Here is a 21,889-nt window from a genome sequence, read left to right as displayed (position 1 = left end):
AGAATGGAAACCTCACTACCACCAAGGCTTAAACATAACTGCTGATAGAATACTGGCTGAACAATAAATTACTCTGACCCAGCGGCAATTCTTAAGGAAACTAGACTTTAAATAAAACCACTTGCATCACTGGTAGTCTGGGAGACTATACATGACTAAAGCTATAATATCTCAGGAGCTATAAAGAGGAAATATCCAAGCCACCAGTGCCTAGCTGAACATGGGGAAAACATAAAATTTCTAAATTGTGATAACAGCCTCCTAAGACACACAGACATTCATTGATAAAGAGAAAAACCCGACTGTCTAAGGGGACTTATGAACAACCAATGGCCAATAAGTAGATTATGCTGACCTAGGCGAGAGGAACCATTAGGTAGCTAGGCTAAAAGATAAAAATAAGGGGAAAAAATCTGAACAGAGATATCAGAAGTTGCCTACTCAGAGTGCAGTAGACTTCTCAGAGTCAGTACAGGTAAGTTACCAAACACACAAAGGAGCAAGCAAACAAAAACCACATAAATGCTGAAAGAATAGAGGATTAGTATCCAGAATTGCCATAACACTAAATATTACCTAAAATGCCAAGTTTTTTAAAAAAATTATGAGAAATGCAAATAAACAGGAAAGTATGATGCATATAACATGGCGGGGGGGGGCGGGGGGAGGGAAGCAGGCAATAGAAATTACTCTTGAAGGGTCCCAGATGTTGGCCCTAATAAAGACTTCAAAAGAGCCATTATAAATTAAATAGGTTCAAAGGAATGTCTGATAACAAAATCTTATGAAATAGATAATACCAATAAAGAGATAGAAATGATAAGAAGACCCAAATGGAAATTCCAGAATGGAAAAGGAAAATAACCGAAACAAAAAATTCACAGGAGAGGTTCAACAATAACTTTGAGCTGGTAGAAGAAAGAATCATCAAACTTGAGGGTAAATCAATAGAGAGAATGAAATCTGAAAAACAGAGAGAAAAAAGAATAAAGAAAAATTAAGAGAGTCAGAGAGTTGTGTGGCATCACTGAACACACCAACATATGCATAGTGAGAATACTGGAAGGAGTGGAGTTAAAGAAAGAGGAGAAAATATGTTCAAAGAAATAAAGTTTAAAATCTTCCCAAACTGGATGAAAAATGCTAATCTTCACACCCAAGAAACTTGACACACTCCAGTAAGATAAACACAAAGAAATTCACACTCAGATATAACATAGTGAAAATGTTGAAACTCAAAGAGAAACTCTTGGAAGCAGTAAGAGAAAAAACAACAGATCACATATAAGAGAGGCTCAACAGACTTATTATCAAAACAACAGAGGCCAGAAGACAGTGAGATTGCATATTCTAAGTGATTAACATAAAAAACTCTTTCAAAAATAAAAGTAAGATAAAGATTCCCAGAGAAATAAAAACTGAGAGAATTTGTTGCTAACAGATCTGCCTTATGAGAAACACTAAGAAAGTTCTTCAGGCTGAAAGTAAGTAATCACAGATAGTAATTCAAATTTAAACAAAAAAGCAAAGAGCCCTAATAAAGATAATAATGTAGGTAATTGTAAAAGATAGTATAACTGCATACATGCTCTCTCTTTTTTCTTCTTAACTATTTTAAAAAGCAATTGCATAAAACAATATGTGTATAATTATATTCTTGGGCTTATAACAAATAATATATTTAACAATAACAAAAGGACAAATAATATGTTTGACAATAAGAGCACAACGGAAGTAGGTGGGAACAGAGCTGTATTTGAGTAGATGATAACCTTAGATGCAAACTCTAATTCACAGGAAGAAATGACAAGAATCATAAACGGTAAGTAAGTATCCCATGGTAAATATAATTTAAAAGAATAATATTATATAAAGTAATTATAACAATAAAAATGTTTAGGTTTATAACATATACAGATGTACTATGTATAATAGCACAAAAACAGGTGAATGAATACAGCTATATAGAGTAAATTTCTACATGTAATTGGAATTAAGTTGATATAATCTAAGATACTGTTAAGAGTATCAGAGATTTTGATAACATGTATATTGTCATAGCCTTGCAAATATAAAATAATTCAAAAAAATCATTAAATAAAGTATTGTACTGGAAAATAACCACTTTATTCAAAAGAAGATAGTAAAAGAAAAACAGAGGAACAAAAAAGACTTGTGACATATAGGAAAAAAAGGCAAAGTATCAGATGTAAGCCTAACCATGTTAATAATAATATTAAAGGTAAATGGATTAAACAAATACAAAGGGCAGAGATTATGGGAATGGGTATAAAAACAAGATCTAACACCATGTTGTCTTTAGGAGATACATTCTAGATTGAAAGATACAAAAAGTTTGAAATCCAAAGGATGAAAACAGGTATATAATGCAAACAATAAACATAAGAAATATGAAATAGCTATCCTAATATTAGATAAGATACACTTTAAATAAAGAATGCTACTGGAGATAGAGAGGATATTTCATAAAGATAAAGGGTCAGTGTATTAGACAATATAACGAATATAAATATGTATGCTCCTAACAACTCAGCCCAAAATTACATAAAGAAAATACTGACAAAATTGAAAGTAGAACCAGATAATTCAATATGTAATATTGGAGACTTCAATTCTCCACTTTCAGTAATACAACAACTAGACAGAAGATCAACAAGGAAATAGGAGACTTAACTAAAACACTGTAAAACAAGGAGATTTAATAGACTTCTATAGAACACTCCACTCAAGAAAAGCAGAATAAACATTTTTTAAGTGCACATAGAACATGGTAGAGGATAGAGTATATGCTAAGCCATGAAACAAGCCTTGACAAATTTAAAGGGACTAAATAGTGTGTTCTCCAACCACAATGGAATTATATTAGAAATAAATAACAAAAGGAAATTTAGAAAATTAACAAATATGTGGAAAACAACAACACATTTCTGTATAGACAATGGGTCAAAAAATACATCACTTAGCAATTCCACTCCTACATAGATATGAGAGAAATTTAAAAATATGTATGCATATATTCACAGCATCATTATTCAGAATACCCAAAAGAAAAAACAATCAAAATTCCTTATGGATTTTTATTATGAATTAATAAAGAGATAAACAAACACAGCCACCCAATAGAATATTCTTTGCCAATAAAAAGAATAAAACAAATGAAGTATTGATACATGTTATCACATACATGAAGTTTGAAAACAGTAGAGAAACCAATCACAAAAGTCCACATATTCTATGATTCCATTCATATGCAGAGTCCAGAACAGGCAAATCTATGGATAAGAAATTAGATTATTGGTTATCAAAGGCTCAAAGAGGAGAGGTAAACATAATGGGAAGCAATTACTAATGAGCACTTTTCTCCTTTTAGCAGTGATAAAAATGTCCTAAACTTAAATCGTGATTGCATGACATTGTGAATATACTAATAGCCACTGGACTGTACACTTTAATTGGATGAATTCTATGATATATGAATTATATTTCAATAAAGATCTTATAAAAGAAGGCAAAATAAAAATATTTTCAGATATACAAATGCTGAAAAACCTCATTATCAACATTCCCATACTAAAAAGTTAGAGGAAGTCCTTTAGGCAGAAAGAATGTGATAAAACAAGGAAATATGGTTCTATACAATGTTAAAGAAAAGCACCAAAGGCTGGCTACGGTGGCTCATGCCTGTAATCTTAGCACTCTGGGAGGCCAAAGTGAGAGGATTGCTTGAACTCAGGAGTTCGATACCAGCCTGAGCAAGAGCAAGACCCTGTCTCTACTAAAAATAGAAAAATTAGCTGGGCAGCGTGGTGTGAGCCTGTAGTCGCAGCTAGTCGGGAGGCTGAGGCAGGAGGATCACTTGAGCCCAGGAGTTTTAGGTTGCTGTGAGCTAGGCTGACACCACGGCACTCTACTCAGGGCAACAGAGTGAGACTCTGTCTCAAACATAAATAAATAAATAAAAGCACCAGAAATGGGAATGACATAGGTGTGTGTGTGTGTGTGTGTGTGTGTGTGTGTGTGTATGTGTGTGTGTGTGTAAATATAAATATACATAAAACACGTATATGTATTTCCTTAAAAGGTAAAGACTAGGTAAATAAAAATAACAATGGAATGTGGGGTTTAAGTAACACAAGTGACCACGATAGCATAGAGTCTGGGAGGGAAGTGATGAAAACATACTATTGCAATGTTTTATACTGTGTGTGAAATGGTATAATATTACTTGAAGATAGACTGTGACAAGTTAAAGATGTATAAGGTACTATAAATTTTTAATACAATCACTAAACTAACTAAACTGTTATTGCTAACAAGAAAATAAGGGAAAATAGAATCACAAAAAGAGGGGCAAATGAACAACAAAGACCAGTAGAATATAAATAAAAAGATCATAAACTTAAATCTAACTACATCAATAGTTACAGTAAATGCAAATGGTCTATGGACTCCAATTTAGACACAGAGATTGTTAGAAGGGATTAAAGAAAAAAAGCAAGACCTACCTACCTGGTGCCGACAGGAAATACCTTAAACATAAAGACAAACATAGGTTTAAAGTGGAAGGATAGAAAGATCTATACCATACTACTGCTAGTCAAAGGAACGCTGAAGTAGCTACTTTAATATCAAGGTAGACTTCACAGCAAATAATAACAGCTAATTCATTTTACAGTCATAGAGTGGACAATTACTCAAGTGGACATAAAAATCCTAAATGCATTTACCCCTGGTACAATGCTTCAAAGTTCATGATCCAAACACTGATAGAACTAAAGAAAAATACACAGAGCCAGTTACTGCCACAAATGTCAAAACCCCACTCTCAATAATTGATAGAAATAGACAGAAATGCATCAAATAGACTTTAACAAAAGTATGAACCAACTTCACCTAATTGGTATAATTTATGAAAAACTCTACTTAACAACAGCTGAATATACATTCTTCCCAAATGTACCCCAAGATAGATCATATTCTGTGCCATAAAACAAGTCTCAATAAATTTAAAAGGATTTACATTATTCAAAGTATGTTCTTTGACCACAGTGTAATTAAACTAGAAATCAATAACAGAATGATATCTGAAAGAACCTCAAATATTTGGAAAATGAATACCCACACATCTAAATATCCCAGGGGTCAAAGAAGAAATTAAAAAGAAAATCAGAAGGTATTTTTTACTGAATTTACATGAAATAAAAGCATTAAAATCTGTGGGATGCTGATAAAGTTATAATTAGGAAGAAATTAAAAACACTAAACATGAAAATTAGAAAAGATCTCAAATCCATGCCTTCAGCTTCCACCTTAAGAAACTACAAAAAGAGCAAATTAAACCCAAAATAAGCAGAAGAATGATAATATTACAGATCAAAGTGGAAATCAATGAACTGGAAAACAGAAAAATGACAAATATTCCAATTCAGTGGGTTTCGAGGTTCGGCCCTGACTTCCTTCTGTGTTTTAAAAACTCTACAGGGAATTCTGATGCAATGTCAGGTTTGTGACCTGTTGGTCTAAATTTCCTTTAGAATTGCTTCAAACCATGATATCCTAGGAAATTATGATCTTTGCATCTACATTTGTCCTTCAAATATGAATTAGTAAAACAACAACCTGATCAGTATGGGCACAGCAATACTTTGTAAAAGGATCACTAAGATATTTTGGATCACGATGTTAATTGCAGACTGATGAAATGCAGACAGCTGAACAGAAGTCTCAAGGTAAGACACAGCGTTTATGCCATGGAGCTGTCTAAGGGCTCTATCCCAGCACTCATGCACCAGACTGAAACAGGAGCCCAGACAGCGTATGGGCTGGGAAGGATGGAAGGAAGACACCTGCCACTTCCAGCCAGCTCACGATGGGCCAGGTATTATTACCTGTGATCTTCACAGCATGGCTGGGATCCAGGTTTAACTACCCCAATTACAGACAGAAACCCACGGGCCAGTGAAGCGGTTTCTTTCTCTTTGTGAAATCTGCTGGTAACTGGTGGGAGAACTCATTATTTGAGCCCAGATCTTTTCTCACTCAAACACTCTTCTAAGCCATGTGAAGCTATTTTGCTCCCTTCCTGGAGTAGTAATGAATAAACATAAGAAACATCATTTGTTATTCTATGAACCGAATTGAATATTCAAATCAAGTCCACTCGCTAGATTATACCTTGGGACATGTCATCAGAGTTATTTACCAAATCACATATAAGAAAAAATAAAATACTTAATATGCTGAAACCTCATTATACATTCCCTATGAAAAATAAAGCCCTAACACAATTTTTTAATGAACTGTGCACTACATGGATGGGCTCTACTGCAGCCTTTCCTCACACAGAACTATGCCTAGATAAAAGAGCATCCTGGTGACATCCTAAATGCTAAGGGGTATGTGTGAAGGATGATTGCCCAAAATGGTGGGGAACAGGCATGGCGGGGCCACTTGCCGACATGTGTTGGGCTGAGGTCTTAACCCTGCAGCCTAATTAGTTTCTCATAGAGGTGACAGGTATAATTTCTTGACACAATGTGTTCACCTCCCTTATGCTTTTGAATTAACTTTGTAAAAGAATCAGTTAACTAACTCTACAGTAATAGCTTTTACTTCAAGCACAGCAATTAAGAATGTCTGTTTCCTCTCCTCCTACATCTCTTCTGAGAGTGGAGTGAATACATTTGAATTATTTTCTGGATATACAGTAATTGCTGGAAAACGACAACTCACTCGTCTGCATGGCAGACTATGAAGTTTAGGTGAGGACTAGCCAGGCTGAAACTACATAGGCAGTTGACACGGTTACCCATGTGCATGAAGAAAAGAAAACCCAGTTTGACTCAAGCGAGTCACAGGGGTCATCCAATAGGCAGTGACCAGCCAGGGGCAATGCGATCAAAAGCCATCAGTGCATGTTGGATGGAACATCACACAGTCTACCTCCAATTCCCTCCCCATCAGACACACAGGCACCTACACTTCAACATTTGTACTTTATTCCTTTGGATTCAAACACTGTGTTCCCTATTTTTCTTAAAATAGGAAAGCAATCAGGATGAGAGACAGTTGTATGCATCCATTATCAATCATGATACCCTCATAATACATTTGATTCTTTATACAGCCCTTCACACATTTCAAAATTCTCTCAAGCAGAGAGTTCCAATGTAAACTTTCAAAAATCTGCAGCAGGGCATGGAAGGGGTGCTCCATTTACACCAAGACCAGCTCAGAAACAGGGGACGAGGTGGGGGGGCTTTCTCTGCTTCCCACGGGCTCCTACAGTCCTCTCAGAGGCCTCACATCTGTAACTGGTAGCCCCTAAGCATCCGTCTCACAGTTCTATGGCAACTCAACTACGCTTATACTTCTTCACTGAAAGATATCAAGGAGCTGCATAAAAAGACCTGTTCAAAAAATCGTACTTTAGGGCCCACTTGTTATTGCTTTTAAAATATGTCACCTGTAACGAACTTAATTCCTGACCTATTTGGGGTCACAGTCCCACTATTTAGTCATTTTCTCTTTCCCCTTCCTCCTGTATCACCCAGCGGGGAATTGTCCAGGTCACCTCAGCATTCCCTGAGTCAGTGCCCAGGTGTTATGTCCAGCCCTGGAAAGCCTGAAGAAAAGGAGCCCCTGGTGGCATCTCCCTCCAGTGCTCCACCCAAGTGGTGTGTGTGGGCACCCCCAGCCGCGAAGGAGGCGGGTCCCTGTCTCCTGCCGTGGATGATGAGAACAACACTTGTCACCTCCTCCCCCATGCAGCCAGCTGCCTCTCAGGCCGGATACTCTCCATTCCACATTTAGCAGAAGTTTTAACTAAACTGGGAAAATACTCTTCAAAAAAGCCCAGAAAAGAAGTTTAATATGCAAACACCTGAAGAAGAGGAATAGACAATTAAGCCCTCCAGCCACGGAGACCAACAAGAGAAGATCAGTCAGATGTTTTACCTGAATAAAATGAACCCATTGGTCACTGCTATGCATTTCCTACATCTTCACAGTGTGTCCATTCACCTTGAAAAGCCAATGTGTAGTTTCTTATTTTCCCAACATGATCGTATTTGGCATAGATTGCCCAGATAACAGGGAGGGAATTTGTATTCTCCAATAATCTCTTCTCAGGAGAGTGGTTCAAATTTCTGGAAACCCTGAAGGGAGAGAAATTCACCTAGGCTATTTCCCTTCCTTTTCACAATTTTTTTGTTAAAAGGTTTATCCTCCTCCAGCCTTTCCCAGCTCACATGACAAGATCTGTTCCAGAGATAAATGACACCCTGCATAACCCTGAACTATTATAGTTAAGGACATGGCTGAAGCATTACTTAAAATGATGGATAGTTAAAGAAGGGGAACTAAAACGGATACATCCGTAATTTAGAAATTAGTTGAGGAAAAATAATAGCTGGGAGAACAGTCAGTATTTTTAAAACATAATAATCACAATTTGTATTATAAAAACTAATTAGAGGATTCCATGCAGATATGTTACTTCCACACAACATAAATGAGTTTGTTCAATTCCATCTATTTGTTGTTAAAAATAACTGTGATGAGAGGAGTTATGTCCTGATGTTGGATCTTTGTGCTGCAGTTGGACTACATATGTTGGGAGATGCCAATGTACATGGAAGCCTCTATAGTTAGGAATTGGGAACTGTGCCCTAGAAAAAAGAAAAGACCAACCCTCAGCTGCAAATTGTGGAAAGTACACAAGGATGCTGTAGAAACTGCTTCGTGGTCACACCACATCATGTTATCCTCAAGACAGTCCTTCAGAATTATTTATTGTCCCCACTTTAAAGATTAAAAACTGATGCTAGAAGTAACTAACTCATCCACCCCAGCAGGGAGGTGAGGCAGGGACAGGTCATAACAGAAGGCTTCTTGTAAGGATGACCTAAGGCTTGCAGAAGGGTGCGGGTGAGCTCAGCACAGAAGTGGGAGAAAGGGGCTAAGACAACAGCAAAATCAAGGGTCCAGTAAGGAAAACAGGAGCCAGTGTCCCTGAAGTATAGAACACACGATTCACAGTCAGAAAATGAATGCAGAGAAGCAGGCATGGGGCAGATAATGGCTTGCCTCTTTAACTCATTTTTAAGAGGCTGGCACTTTATCCTAGAAGTAAAGTGGAATTTTCAAGAGCTTCAGATTAAACAGGCTTAATTTAAGCTGAAGGTGGGATTACCCATATCCCTCCTAAGTGCTATTTGGAGACCCTCTTCTCTTTCCCTCACCAGCAGAAGAAGGGCCCAGGGCAGGGCTTGGTGCAGAATGGATGCTCAGCACACACTGGTGGACTGACCAAGGGAGGGAGGGATGGGTCAGGGAGGTGATCAATAAGCTGGCAATTCCAATAATCCAACGGTAAATCCATGAACAGCACATTATGTAAACATAAGGTCACTCTACCTTGATGAGGAGGCATGATATAATAGTTACAGCAAATGAAAGAAGTTAGATTTGAAAAAAGTCATGAGAAAGAAAAGGAATTCAGATGTTTAAAGAAAATTCTCCTTTAAAGCAGAGGTCTTCTGAGCCTTGAAAGAAAACGGTGTCTGATTCAGTATCTTTTAGCAAGAGAGCTGCCCTTGGGCAGTTCCCCTCTTCTCTGATTGAATGTCTGCAAGTTGCTGGATTCTGCCAATGAAACATTATTTAGCACTTAAACGAGACAGGAAGACATATCTTAAGATGTTCCAGTGATCGCTGGGACTTTTGTCAGGCCCCTTTCCTGCTCCAAGGACCATGACAATGTTCCTGGTGGAGCTTTAAACTCGTGAAGCCAAAGACGAGCATCTTGCCTATGGTTTTATATTTCTCTGGTTTTTTAAAAAGTCTCTTTCATTCAAAAAGCAGAGTTCTTCTTATATGTATGTGACACTGACTTATGAGGACCAAACGACAGGATGCTTTAGAACTGTAGTCCCCAACCTCTGGGCCGTGGACCAGTACTGGTCCATGGCCTGTTAGGAACCAGCTGCACAGCAGGAGATGGGTGGTGGGCGAGCAAGTGAAGCTTCATTTGTATTTACAGCCACTCCCCATAGCACACATCATGGCATAAGCTCCGCCTCCTGTCAGATTAGCGGCAGCATTAGATTCTCACAGGAGCGCCAACCCTACTGTAAACTGCACATGTGAGGGATCTAGGTTGTGAGCTCCTTATGAGCGTCTAATGCCTGATGATCTGAGGTAGAGCTGAGGTGGTGATGCTAGCACTGGGGAGCAGATGCAAATATAGATTATCATTAGCAGAGAAGTTTGACTGCACAATAAATGTAATGCACTTGAATCGTCCCAAAACCATTCCCTGCCCACTCCCTGGTCCATGGAAAAACTGTTTTCCATGAAACCAGTCCCTGGTGCCAAAAAGGTTGGGGACTGCTGCTTTAGAAGAGTTCCTGTCTTTAAAAGACATACCTGTTCTTAGTGTATATGTATGCTATTTTATTTGGGAAATTCACAATTCCTTATGCACACAATAGAAAAATAAAATCTTTAGAACTTGAATTCTGCTCGCCTCTTGTACATAAGAGAACATAAGTATATCCCCTTTCAAGGGTAGCATTGTGTGTGGTGGATGAGAGGCGTGTTTTTTAATACATTTGCCTTGAGTTTTCAATAATTTTTTTTTCAACAAATGGTGCAACAGCTAAATGATCTTGCTACAGAGTTAGAGAGATCTATGTTGGAAGCCGATCTTATCCACTTTCTACCCATGTCCAACCTTCCACCTCAGAAGATGAATGTGGTGCCAAATGGTATCAGAGAAGGAAGGTGCTTCACTGTGGTCTGGCACAGGAAAATCAAAGTACCAGTTGAACTAAGCTTGTCCAACAGGGCAAGGTACAAGTCTTGTAGTATCTTTGCTCTAAAGTCAAGCAGTGTAACATTTTGTAAATCATCTCTTTCCACATAAATGCAGAATTGCAGAATTTCTGCACACTCTTCACCCTAGAGTTTTTTATATAATTATGATGGAAAAACTGTGATGACAACTGAATTTCTGAACCTCGTGCAATAGTAATTTAGATTTATCACTCACTGAATAAGCATTTTAAAGCTGGAAGGAAGTTTAAAAGTAATTTGGTGCCTCTTCTTCCTTGAATTGAAGAGGCAACTGAGGCACAGAAAGATGATATGACTTCAACATTGTGCTGGACATGCGTCTTTAAGCTCTGCCCACACTGCACCACAAGGATTTTGAAATTCTATGGCTATTGGAACTTGTGTAGTTCTAGGTCCTCCCTAGGACCTAGACAAATTGGAGTCCTGGGCTTGGAAAGATGGAGGGACAGTATGGCTGGGGCAGTGGTGAGGGCTGGCAAGTGGCTGGGCTCTAAGTGCAACGGAACCCCATGGAGAAGAAGGACCAAGGCAAGGCCACGGTGCTTGCTGCAGTCCTCCGTCCTCTTACCATCATCGCCCCAAAGACAGCAGGGGCCTGTACAGCATTGTATGCACCACTTCTCTCCTGGCCAAACATACCACCCTTGTTTTGGATCAGAATCTGGTTTTTTTATCTGTCAATTATTAATCTATCCAAACAACTGATAGAAAACTAGACAACAAAAAAGCAAGACTATAGAACTCAACAACACTAACAATGGGACCCATCCCACCCACCAACAGCAGAATACACATTATTTTCAAGTGCCCATGGAACATTTGCCAAGACAGACCATATCCTGGGCCATAAATCAAACATTAACAAATTTAAAAGAATTAAATTTACACAGAGTATGTTCTCCAATCACAATGGGATCAAACTAGCAATCAGTAACAGATAACAAGAACATTTCTAAACACCTGGAAACTAAAGACACACTTCTAAATAATCCACAGGTTAAAAAAATCTCAAGGGAAATTTAAAAAAATACATTGAATTGAATCAAAATGAAAATTCAACATATCAAAATTTGTGGGATAAAGTTAAAGCAGTATAGAGAGGGCAATTTGGAGCACTAAACGCTTAAGTAAGAAAAGAATAGCCTCAATCCAAGAATCTAAGTTATACTTTAAGAAAAAAGACCAAAAGAAACCCAAAGAAAGCAGAAGAAAGGAAAAAATAAAGATGATAACAAAGTTTGATAAAATTGGAAACAGAAAAACAAGAGAGAAAAGTAAAGACACAAAAACTTGGTTCTTTAAAAAGGTCAGTGTAATAAACCTCTAGCAAGACTGATAAAGAAAAAGGAAGATGCCCCAAGCTACCAGTATCAGAAATGAAACAGGCCCTGCAGACATTAAAAAGATCATAAGGGAATAGCAGGAGAAATTCTGCACACCTAGGTTTGACAGCTTAAAGGAAATGGACCAATTTCTTGAAAAAAACTACCACAACTTACCTAATATAAAATTGATGACTTTGAATAAACTTATGCCTATAAAGGAGATGATTTTGTAATTTAAAAATCCCAGGAAAGAAATCTCCTGGAACAGAGAGTGTCACCAGAGAATTCTGTCAAGCACTTAAAGAAGAATTAAACTCTTACACAATCAATTCCAGAAAACAGAAATTGTGGATACTTTCCAACCCATTTTTGAAGTTGATATTACCTAAGGCAGAAAAAAGAGTCCCTCGAGAATAGACAGGCAAAGATCCCTAACAAAATATTAGCTAATACAATTCAGCAACATATAAAAAGAGTTTTTTAAAATGAGTATTATTAAACACTATGACTAAGTGGGATTTATTGCAGAGATGCAATGCTGATTCGATATTTGAAAATCAATTAATGTAATCCACCATATTAATGGGCCAAAGAAAAAAATCACACAATCATTATCAGTTGATGCAGTGAAAGTACTTGGCAAAATTCATGCCCATTCATGATTAGAAAAAGAAGTCTCTCAGAAAACTAGGAATAGAAGGAAGTTTTTTAACTGGATAAAGAGCATATACACAATACCACCAGCTAACATCATACTTAATGGTGAAAGGCTGAGTGCTTTTCCCCTAAGATCTAGAACAAAACAAGGATGTCCACTCACACCACTGCTATTCAACATAGTCCTAAAAGTTCTAGCCAGTGTAGTAGGCCAGAAAAGGAGATAAAAGACATACAGACTGGAAAGCAAGAAACAAAACTCTCCCTATTGGCAGAAGGCTTGATGGTTAGTGTACACAGAAAATCCCAAGGAACCTATTAGAAAAAAAAAAAAAGGCTACAAAAACTAATAAGTGAGTTCAACAAATCAGAAGCCACATTATCAACATACAAAAATTAACTGTATTTTTGCATACCAATTATGAACACAGGAAAAAAAAAATCTGAAAACGAAGTACCACTTACACTTGCTCAAAAAAAATACTTATTGCTCAAAATAAATCTAGCAAAATATACTCAGGACTTGTATATTGAAAACTATAAGCTATTGATATAAGAAATTAAAGGAGGCCAAGTATGGTGGCTCATGCCTGTAATCCCAGCACTTTAGGAGTTCAAGGCAGGAAGATCACTTGAGGCCAGGAATTCAAGACCAGCCAGGGCAACACAGAAAGACCCAGTGTCTGCAATAAATAAAAAACATTAGCTGGGTGTGGTGGCATGCACCTGTAGTACCTCCTAGCTACTCAGGAGGCGGAAACAGGAGGATCACTTGAGCCCAGGAGTTCAAGGTTACAGTGAGCTATGATTGTGCCACTACACTCCAGCCTGGGCAACAGAGTAAGACCCTGTCTCAAAAAAAAAAAAAAAAAGAAGAGAAAAGAAATTAAAGGAGATCTCAATAATGGAGAGACATATTATGTTCACAGATTGGAAGAACCAACATAATAAAGATGTCATTATTTTTTCCAAATTGATGTAAAGACTTAACACAATTCCCAGCAAAATCTCAGCAAGATTTTTTTTATAGATACAGACAAGATTATTCCAAAACGTATAGGGAAAAGCAAATGAACTATAAGAAGTTAAGATAACATTTAAAAAGAGGAATAAAGATGGTGAATTACTCTACCCAATTTCAGGACTAATATAGCTACAGTAATCAAAACTGTGGGTATTGACAGAGTGACAGACACATAGATAAACAGAACAAAATAGAGAACCAGAAATAGCCTACACTAGTTAAGCCAACTGATTTTTGACAACTGCTTGAAAGCAACTGAGTCGAGGAAAGATAGTCTTTTCAACAAACGCTGCTGCAGTAATTGGGTATCCTCGGAGAGTGGGGGAAGAAATTAGATCTGAACATCACGCTTTGATTTTATACAAAAATTAACTTAAAACAGGTAATGAATTAAAATGTACAGCATAAAATTTTAAAACTTTCAGGATAAAATAAGGGAGAAAATCTCAAGAACTAGGGTTTCATGAAGAATTCTTAGACATTACTTCAAAAACATGGTCCCTAAAAGAAAAATCAATAAATCGGATTTCATTAATATTAAGAACTTTTTCTCTGTGAAAGATCCTGTTAAGAGGATAAAAAGACAAGCTACAGATTTGACAAAGGAGTCATATCTAGAATATATAGGGAACCTCCAATACTCAACAGTAAAATAATAAAATAAAACCCAAAAATTCAATTTTTAAAAGAGCAAATAACATGAAGAGACATTTCAACACAGAGGACATACTTATGGCAAATAAGCTCATAAAAAGAGTTCAGTGTCACTAATAATTAGGAAAATGCAAATGAAGACCACAATGAAATATCAACCTATTAAATGTATATCTATTAGAGCAGCTAAAATAAAAAATAGTGACAATACCAATTGCTGATGAGGACACAGAGAAACTGGATCTCTCAAATGTTACTGGTGGAAATAAAAAATGTAATAGCCACTTTGGAAAAAAGTTTGAAAGGGTCCTGAACAACTAAAAATACACCCATCATACAACCCAGCAATCATACTCCTGAGCATTTGTCCCACAGAATAAAATTTTATGCCCACATAAAAACCTGTATACAAATGTGCACAGTCATCTTACTTCTAATAGACAAAAACTAGAAACAATAAAAATGTTCCTCAAGAGGTGAATGGATAAACAAACTGTGATATAGCCATACCTTGAAAGGTTACTCAGGAATAAGAAAGAACAAACTACTGATATACACAACTGGAATGGATCTCAAGATCATTTTGTGAATGTAGAAAAGCCAATCTCAAAAGGTCAATAATCACATGTACATAACAGTCTCAAAATGACAAAAATACATAATGAAAAACAAATCAGTGGCTGACAGAAGTTAGGAACTTGGGGAGATGGAAGTGGGTGTGACTATAAAGGGATAGCAAGAGGGGATCTTTATAGTGATGAAATAGCTCTGTATCTCGAGCGTAGTGGTCATTACACAAGTCAATACATGATAAAATGACACAGAACCATGCACACACATTGTACCAATGTCAATTTCCTGGTTTTGATATTGCCCTATAGTTATCAATGTGTGAAGAGTACAGAAGACCTTTCTGTACTATCTTTGTAACACTCTGTGAATTTATAATTATTCAAAAATAAAAACTTTAGAAATATATCATCATAGTACATTTTCTATTTGAATAACAAATAACACTCACTTCCAATATCCGGCCTCAGCTTTTTATCATATTCTCTTAGCAACTTGTTGAGAATAAGAGTCACGTCGGTGTCCTGGGATTTTGGAGCCAAGACCCACTTTTGATTTGACAATGAATCTTCATATTCATCCTCTTCCACCTTTCTGGACCTGTAGTTATGGCACAAAATGTGACGTATAAGTTGTAGCAGTGGCTCCAGGATGTGCCATAAGTTTGTCCTATCCAAGTACCACTGAAATGGGTAGAAAGTACCCAGTACCCTCAGCCCAATCATACATATTGCCTCTAAAATATAAAAAGAAATGAAAAATAACTGAGGAATAACTCAATAGGAAAAATGCTACTGCTGTGAACATGGCATAATGTTGTCATTAAATATCAGAAGACCATTCCATGTCCAAGTTAAACCACAGACACTGGAAGAGATGAATCAATGCCAGAAGATGAACCCGCAGGCAATGAGTGGTCCGTCCTTGGATCCAACTTGAGAACTTCTGAAGGTCAAGGCACAAACCTCCCAGAAGTTTATCGTAGGGTGTGCTGTTGTTTCCAATCCCACCACCAAGACCACATTTTAGCTGAAGGTGAGAATAGCTTCTCCCGAGTGGATTCACTCAAAATATTTGAGTCTGACTTCCGTGTTTCTCTTGGAGGTGGGAGTCCGGGGGTCTAGCTAGACATGTGGACACCATGAGGTGATCTGCTCTGCCCGTGCTCTCGTGGTGGGCAAGAGGCAGGGATGTCGGCTGGTGACTGGTGAAGGCCCACTGCCAATTTTACATGCCTCAGGCAACACAAACGGACTCATCTCTTGCAGAGCATGCTAATGCAGACATTAGGAATTAAGATCTTTCTAATACGTCTTCAACATGTTGGCTTCTTACTAAATGTGTCCCACGAATGCTTGGGTATCTCTGAGCTTGTTCCGTGCAGGACTGGCACGACAGCCTCCCCTCCCTAGTGATATACACTGATGGGAGTACTCGAATGCAGGGACCATAAGATGACAAGCTACTTTTCTTTCTTTCTGGTTCTGGAGTTTTCAGAATTTTTAAAACTTTTTTCCTTATTTATAATTGACACATATTTGACAAGCTAGTTTTCTCAGTAAGTGAGACTATCTCACTTACTGAGAAAGGCTTGGAAAGTAGAGGGTCTCTTTCTGCCTTAGGGCAGCATTTCCGGGTAGACGACCATTGACCCCGGCAAGAAAGCTCATAAAACAAATAAACCTCTTCCTTTCTAGCCTGTCAGCGTGTGTGCCTTAACAACTTTTGTATTCACAGAAGAGAGCAAAAAACAGAATAGAAAACTGCACTGAGGTATATTTGTCCTGACTGGGTATGAGCTCATTTCTGTTTAGCTTCTCAGACAGGGGCCAAAATGTCAGTGCCATGTTAGGGCACTGTGCTCAGGGACACAAGTTACTTGAAGATAATTTTTAGAATTGTTTAAATTATCTATAATAAATGTGAAATTAATAAAAGGGTAAACTTTTTAAAGTTCATTTCTTCTACTTCATTAAAGTCTTCATAATCATATATACTTATATGTGTGTGTATATATATGTCACATATTATACCCATGAGTCTTCCAATGAGTGTTAACTAGCTATAACATAGACTAGCAATGTGATCAGATAGTTGAAACCTGGATGAACATATATACACATACAAGAGATTTGGATAATAAGTATGTGGCATATGTCTGGAAGAATGAGCTCCCCACTTAAATTTTTCCTAGGCTATAATTCTATTTCTTGAATATCTATTGTTTAAATAAATCAGTCACAGAAACTATAAATTGCTGTGTATTTTTATTTAGGTCAAACATTCACCATCAATTGGAACTTATAAAATTTGGGACACATATTCAATAAGGGGCATGCTGTATTTCATTTTTTGCAAAGCTGAACCTTTACAAATGATACTATAGAATTTTAAATGTTATTCTAAAACATTTCACGTCATCAGGAGTATTATCAGGAATGCTAATTTTATTAACTTGCAGGGGAGGGGGAACACCCAAAGAGTAGGGTGAAGCATTTGGATAGCTCAGAGCCAAGCACTGCCCACAGGACCAGGCAAATCATTCCACAGCAAAAGTATCTGGGGCAGTGTGGAGAGAGAGGTAGCTCCCCTCGCAGAGTCAGGCACAACATTCTCAGGACACCTGGCAGCTCAGCCACTGCCTTCCTCTCTCCCTCTGCTGTGTCTCTTTCTCCTTCCCTTCCTCCTCCCTCCTCTTCCTCCTCCTTCCTCTTCCTCCCCCTCCTCTGCTCCTTCCCCACCACTACAGAACCAAACCATGGGCTCCACACTCTGTTATTTTCTATTGTCCCATGGTCACAGGTACACAGATTGAGCACACTGACTAACCCTGCACATCATTCTTTATATACGAGGCTTAGTTTCTGAACATTACATTGAGCTACTTCAATAACAGGTATTACAATGAGCCTAATTCTCCCTCTAGTGGTGATGAGAGGGTTTTCCTAAAATTGCGTAAGCTTCTTCCTTGGGCAGGTGGGAGTGAGGGAAAAGAAGAACAGGAAAGCAAGAGCATTCTCTCCCACCCCTTCAGGGGGTGTATCAGGACCCCAGCCCTGCAGCCAGGCTGGGTGGGCAGCAGCCAGCATGGGGCCAGGATGCTCTTGGCCTCTCCGCTGCCAGTGCCGTGCCCCTCCCATGCTGAACGAAACAGAAGCCTCACATTGCTGGTGCCAGCCCACCAGCCCCACAGGAAAATCCCTGCTTTAATGAAACCAAATCTCACCTCAGGGGACCCACTAGAACATGAATAAAACAGAAATTATTTTTCTAAATTCTAAATGAGTTATATATAATCTTTATGAGCACTCTGTTTCTTGGATTGTTGGATCATAAACACCATCACTGCAATTAGCTTTTTCTTAAAAATAAATTGGTGATGTATTGTCATTGTCAAACAACTGCTCTACCCTCAGATGTTATTTTCATGTCTCACACCTTCGCTTCAACCAAAAGGACAGAGACAGACTCTGACGTATTTTTAAACCTTAAAAGAAGCTCCTAAACCTCAGAAAGCAGTTAAGCATCTTCAAGGCATCATCAAGGTCCAGGTGTGACCGAGTGCGTTTTATGTATAATGAGCTCATCCATGTGTCAAAATAAGGAACCTCCCCCAACACCGGGGGGAGCCATCACCAGCCACAAAGCACAATTGTCAAAACCTTTTCCAGGGAACCTCCACACCAGGAAGGCATTCCAGAATGCAAATGAGAACCTCCCAGAATTAATAAGTTTTGAAAGATGACACTGGACATCGTACTATTTTACATGTCTGTAAAACCCATTCAGAGAACAAAGACACTTTCAAAGGACAGACATGTTGCAATAAAGTTAGCATAAAATTTGGATTTTTCCAACTGATAATGCAGTCTCTACTATGAAGGCCAGGGAACCAACCCAGACACAGAACATACTGAAATCATAACATCTGCCTTGGTGGAATGGAAGGGTGAGGAAACCCAAAGGATTTATATCTATTTGGGAATCTCTAAAATCCTGACTCCTTCAGGTAGATACTAAGATATCTTCCTATTCGGCACACAGAGTCATAAGGACAATAGGCAGTTTTTCTTCTAGAATGTTGAGTATCTAGAGATCTAAACAGTTGATTACTTAACCCTGAACTTCAGGTCACTTCTTTGAATTGGTAGCAATAGAAAAGTCAGGTAGATATGACTTCAGGCCTCTACATTACACCTGGTACTGCCTGCCTGTCTTCCACCTCTAAACAGAGACACATATATCCAGGCAGAAGCAATCTCAGAAACACATTTCCATTTCTTTTACCAGCTGTCTCTTTAGAAAGAAACTTCAGCTGAAAGACCCAAGGAGTGCTCTGCCTGGTTAAGAGAGTTGCCTGTGAGTCACCAGTGGAGTCTGCCTTTCACATTCTCAACTCAGCAAAGATGGGCAGTTTGAAGGGGAGGGCCAAGGCTTTCTTCCTCATGGTAAGCACCTCTAAGATGGGGGTGAGAATTGGGGCCCTCTTCACGTTTTGCAGGATTTATTCACCTGTCTTCCTAGTTCCTGGGTACTTCCCAAATATAAATGAAAATGCAAGACCTCCTGGCATTGCTCCTGACAGCTGCGGGGCTTGTGGCCCACAAGGATGCTCTCTGATTCTCTAGCTCCCAGACCCAGGAAATGGAGAAACGTCAAAACAAGAGTCTTTGGGGAATAGGGGTGCACTGAGATTCCTAGGGTGGAGACAGAAGAAGAGGCAGGAAGATGCTCTGATTTTCAAAGCACAGAGGAGTCTGTAAGCTCTAACCAGAGATCCAGACAGGGAGACAGAATTAAAGAAATCAAACCCAGAATCTCCAGTAACAGTGTTTAACCCTTCTGGTCCCACTGCCCTTCTATCCTCATGAGCCCTCTTCATCCCTTCCAGAGCATTTCTAAGCTCCCATTAGCTGGTTGGTATTCTGGGAGGAAGGTTAAGGGTATTCATGGGGAGACAATTTCTTACATTACTGGGCAGAAGGCTTCTTGTTAACTTGAACATGCTTGCTTTATGGGGACAGAAGAGTGTATGCTCCTGTGTGAAAGGTGGCTGATCTAAAAGGGTGGTGCGCGTGTGTGTGTGTGTGTGTGTGTGCAGAACCTACAAGGGGAGTCCTTTCTGAGAAGCTGGGCTATCGGCTGCCCATCTGGCCCCAACCCCCCCCCCCACACACACACACCTGCCTCTGGCCGGTTAGCTCTTCCCAGTCTGATCTAAACTGGGCAGCTAGGAAATCACGACTCCCGGGTCGTGGGAAATTGTGCTGGAGAGGATAGAGAATGTCGGTCGATGTATGTGCGAGAGCCCCTGGAACAGTTGGAGTGGGAATAACACGCAGGTAAGGAGGTAGAAACAGCTCCTGCCCTGTGATCTTGGTTTTCAAAACCCCTTAAAAACCCCAGATCCTAAAAGCGTCAGGAGACGAACCCCTTAATCTCAGAGTCCCCACATTCCTGGTTGCAGAGGAGGCTGCTGCCACCCAGCCTGAAGAGGCAGATGGCCGTGGCCGGGGGGGACAGGACAGGTGAGGCGCGAGCGGACTTCCCGTACCCTCCTGGCCCGCTGTACCGCAGCCCAGCCGACGGCGCACAGCGCCCCCCGCCGCCCTCTCGCCGGCTCCAGGCCTCCGGGCGATGCGGGGCCCCCGCGCCACTTACCTTGCGTGCAAGCCGGAGAACAAGCAGAGGAGGAGCAGCAGCTTCGGGGCCATGGTGCCGCGGAGCTCGGGGATGGGAGTCCGAGGCCTCAGCCGGGCTCGGCTTCCTCCGGAGCGCGGGCCTCGTCTCCGCCGGCTCTCCGCACCCTCGCTGCCTCCGACGCTGCGGGTCGCGGCGCAACTCCGGCTCCGGGCGGCCGCGGCGGGACAGGTGTCTGCTCCCGCGGCTGGCCGCGCCCCCGACGGCCAACGGGTCTGCGCGCGGCTCCGCGGGGCGCACGCGGGACGCCGGGCCACCACGGCGCGCCGCCCCCACCCGCGCACTGGCGCCAGGTCCACGCCGCGGGGTGGCGGGAGCAGGTGGGCGCCCGGGACCCCCTGGCGCGGCGGACTCGTCCCCCGCGGCGCCGCCCACCCCGCGGGAAGCCGAGAGCCGCAGCCGGGCGCAGGTGCCGGGGCGGTGGGCTCTGCGCGCGCGGTGCGGCTGCCGCGCGCTGGGAGGTGGGGGCAGCGAGGCGGCCGTCCTCTGGCAGCGCCTGCGAGGCGGTCCCGGCGGGGAGGAGTTTCCCCAATTACACGCTTGGCAACGCACAAGACGAAAAAATCAAGGTTTGAATGGACTCAGAGTTTGAGGCCAGGAAGGTGGGGGGGCGCTTAGCGGGGAGGGGAGGTCAGGGATATCCCAGGGGGCCTGAAGAAAGGGATTGGCACCTCTAGCGCAGAGAGCGAGCCCCGCAGAGTAGTTTTCCTCCAGCGTTCCCTGACCTCCTGTTGCCCGCCCCTCCCAGCGCGTCTCCAATTTAGGCACGCCATTGCAAAGGGTTCAGGTGGTTTCCATCGCACACTTTGTGCTAAGTTGGCTGAACTCCTCCTGTGCACTACGAAGATTCTGTGCTTGGAAAGGTGGTTTTCTGGGGAATATTTGGAGAAAAACTCCCCCGACTTATGCCTAAAGAAACACTAACACGCACCAATAAAATGGACTGTTGAAGGTAGGAGAGAGAAAGATCCTAAGTCAAGAAGCAAAGGACATTCTTTTCGGTTGAACCATGAAGTGCACTTCATTCCATGTGTTTTCATATTCCATAGACCAAAAATCGCATTTATATTTTCATTTGTAA

General features: G+C 40.3%; 1 protein-coding gene across 1 annotated transcript in view; it reads right to left on the bottom strand.

Moving 5' to 3' along the window:
* GABRG3 (gamma-aminobutyric acid type A receptor subunit gamma3) overlaps positions 1-21,004 on the bottom strand; it is a 436,430-nt gene extending 415,426 nt beyond the window's left edge. The window contains exons 1-2 of the mRNA XM_045560469.1: positions 20,770-21,004; positions 15,560-15,708 (exon numbers count right to left, since the gene is read on the bottom strand). Of these exons, the coding sequence (XP_045416425.1) occupies positions 15,560-15,708; positions 20,770-20,822 (202 nt within the window). The 5' untranslated portion in view covers positions 20,823-21,004. The remainder of the gene's footprint in view (positions 1-15,559; positions 15,709-20,769) is intronic.
* Positions 21,005-21,889: the final 885 nt, after the last annotated feature.

This window comes from Lemur catta, chromosome 9 (genome assembly GCF_020740605.2).
Source record: "Lemur catta isolate mLemCat1 chromosome 9, mLemCat1.pri, whole genome shotgun sequence".
NCBI lineage: Eukaryota > Metazoa > Chordata > Mammalia > Primates > Lemuridae > Lemur > Lemur catta.
This window is presented reverse-complemented; position numbering and strand designations above follow the sequence as displayed.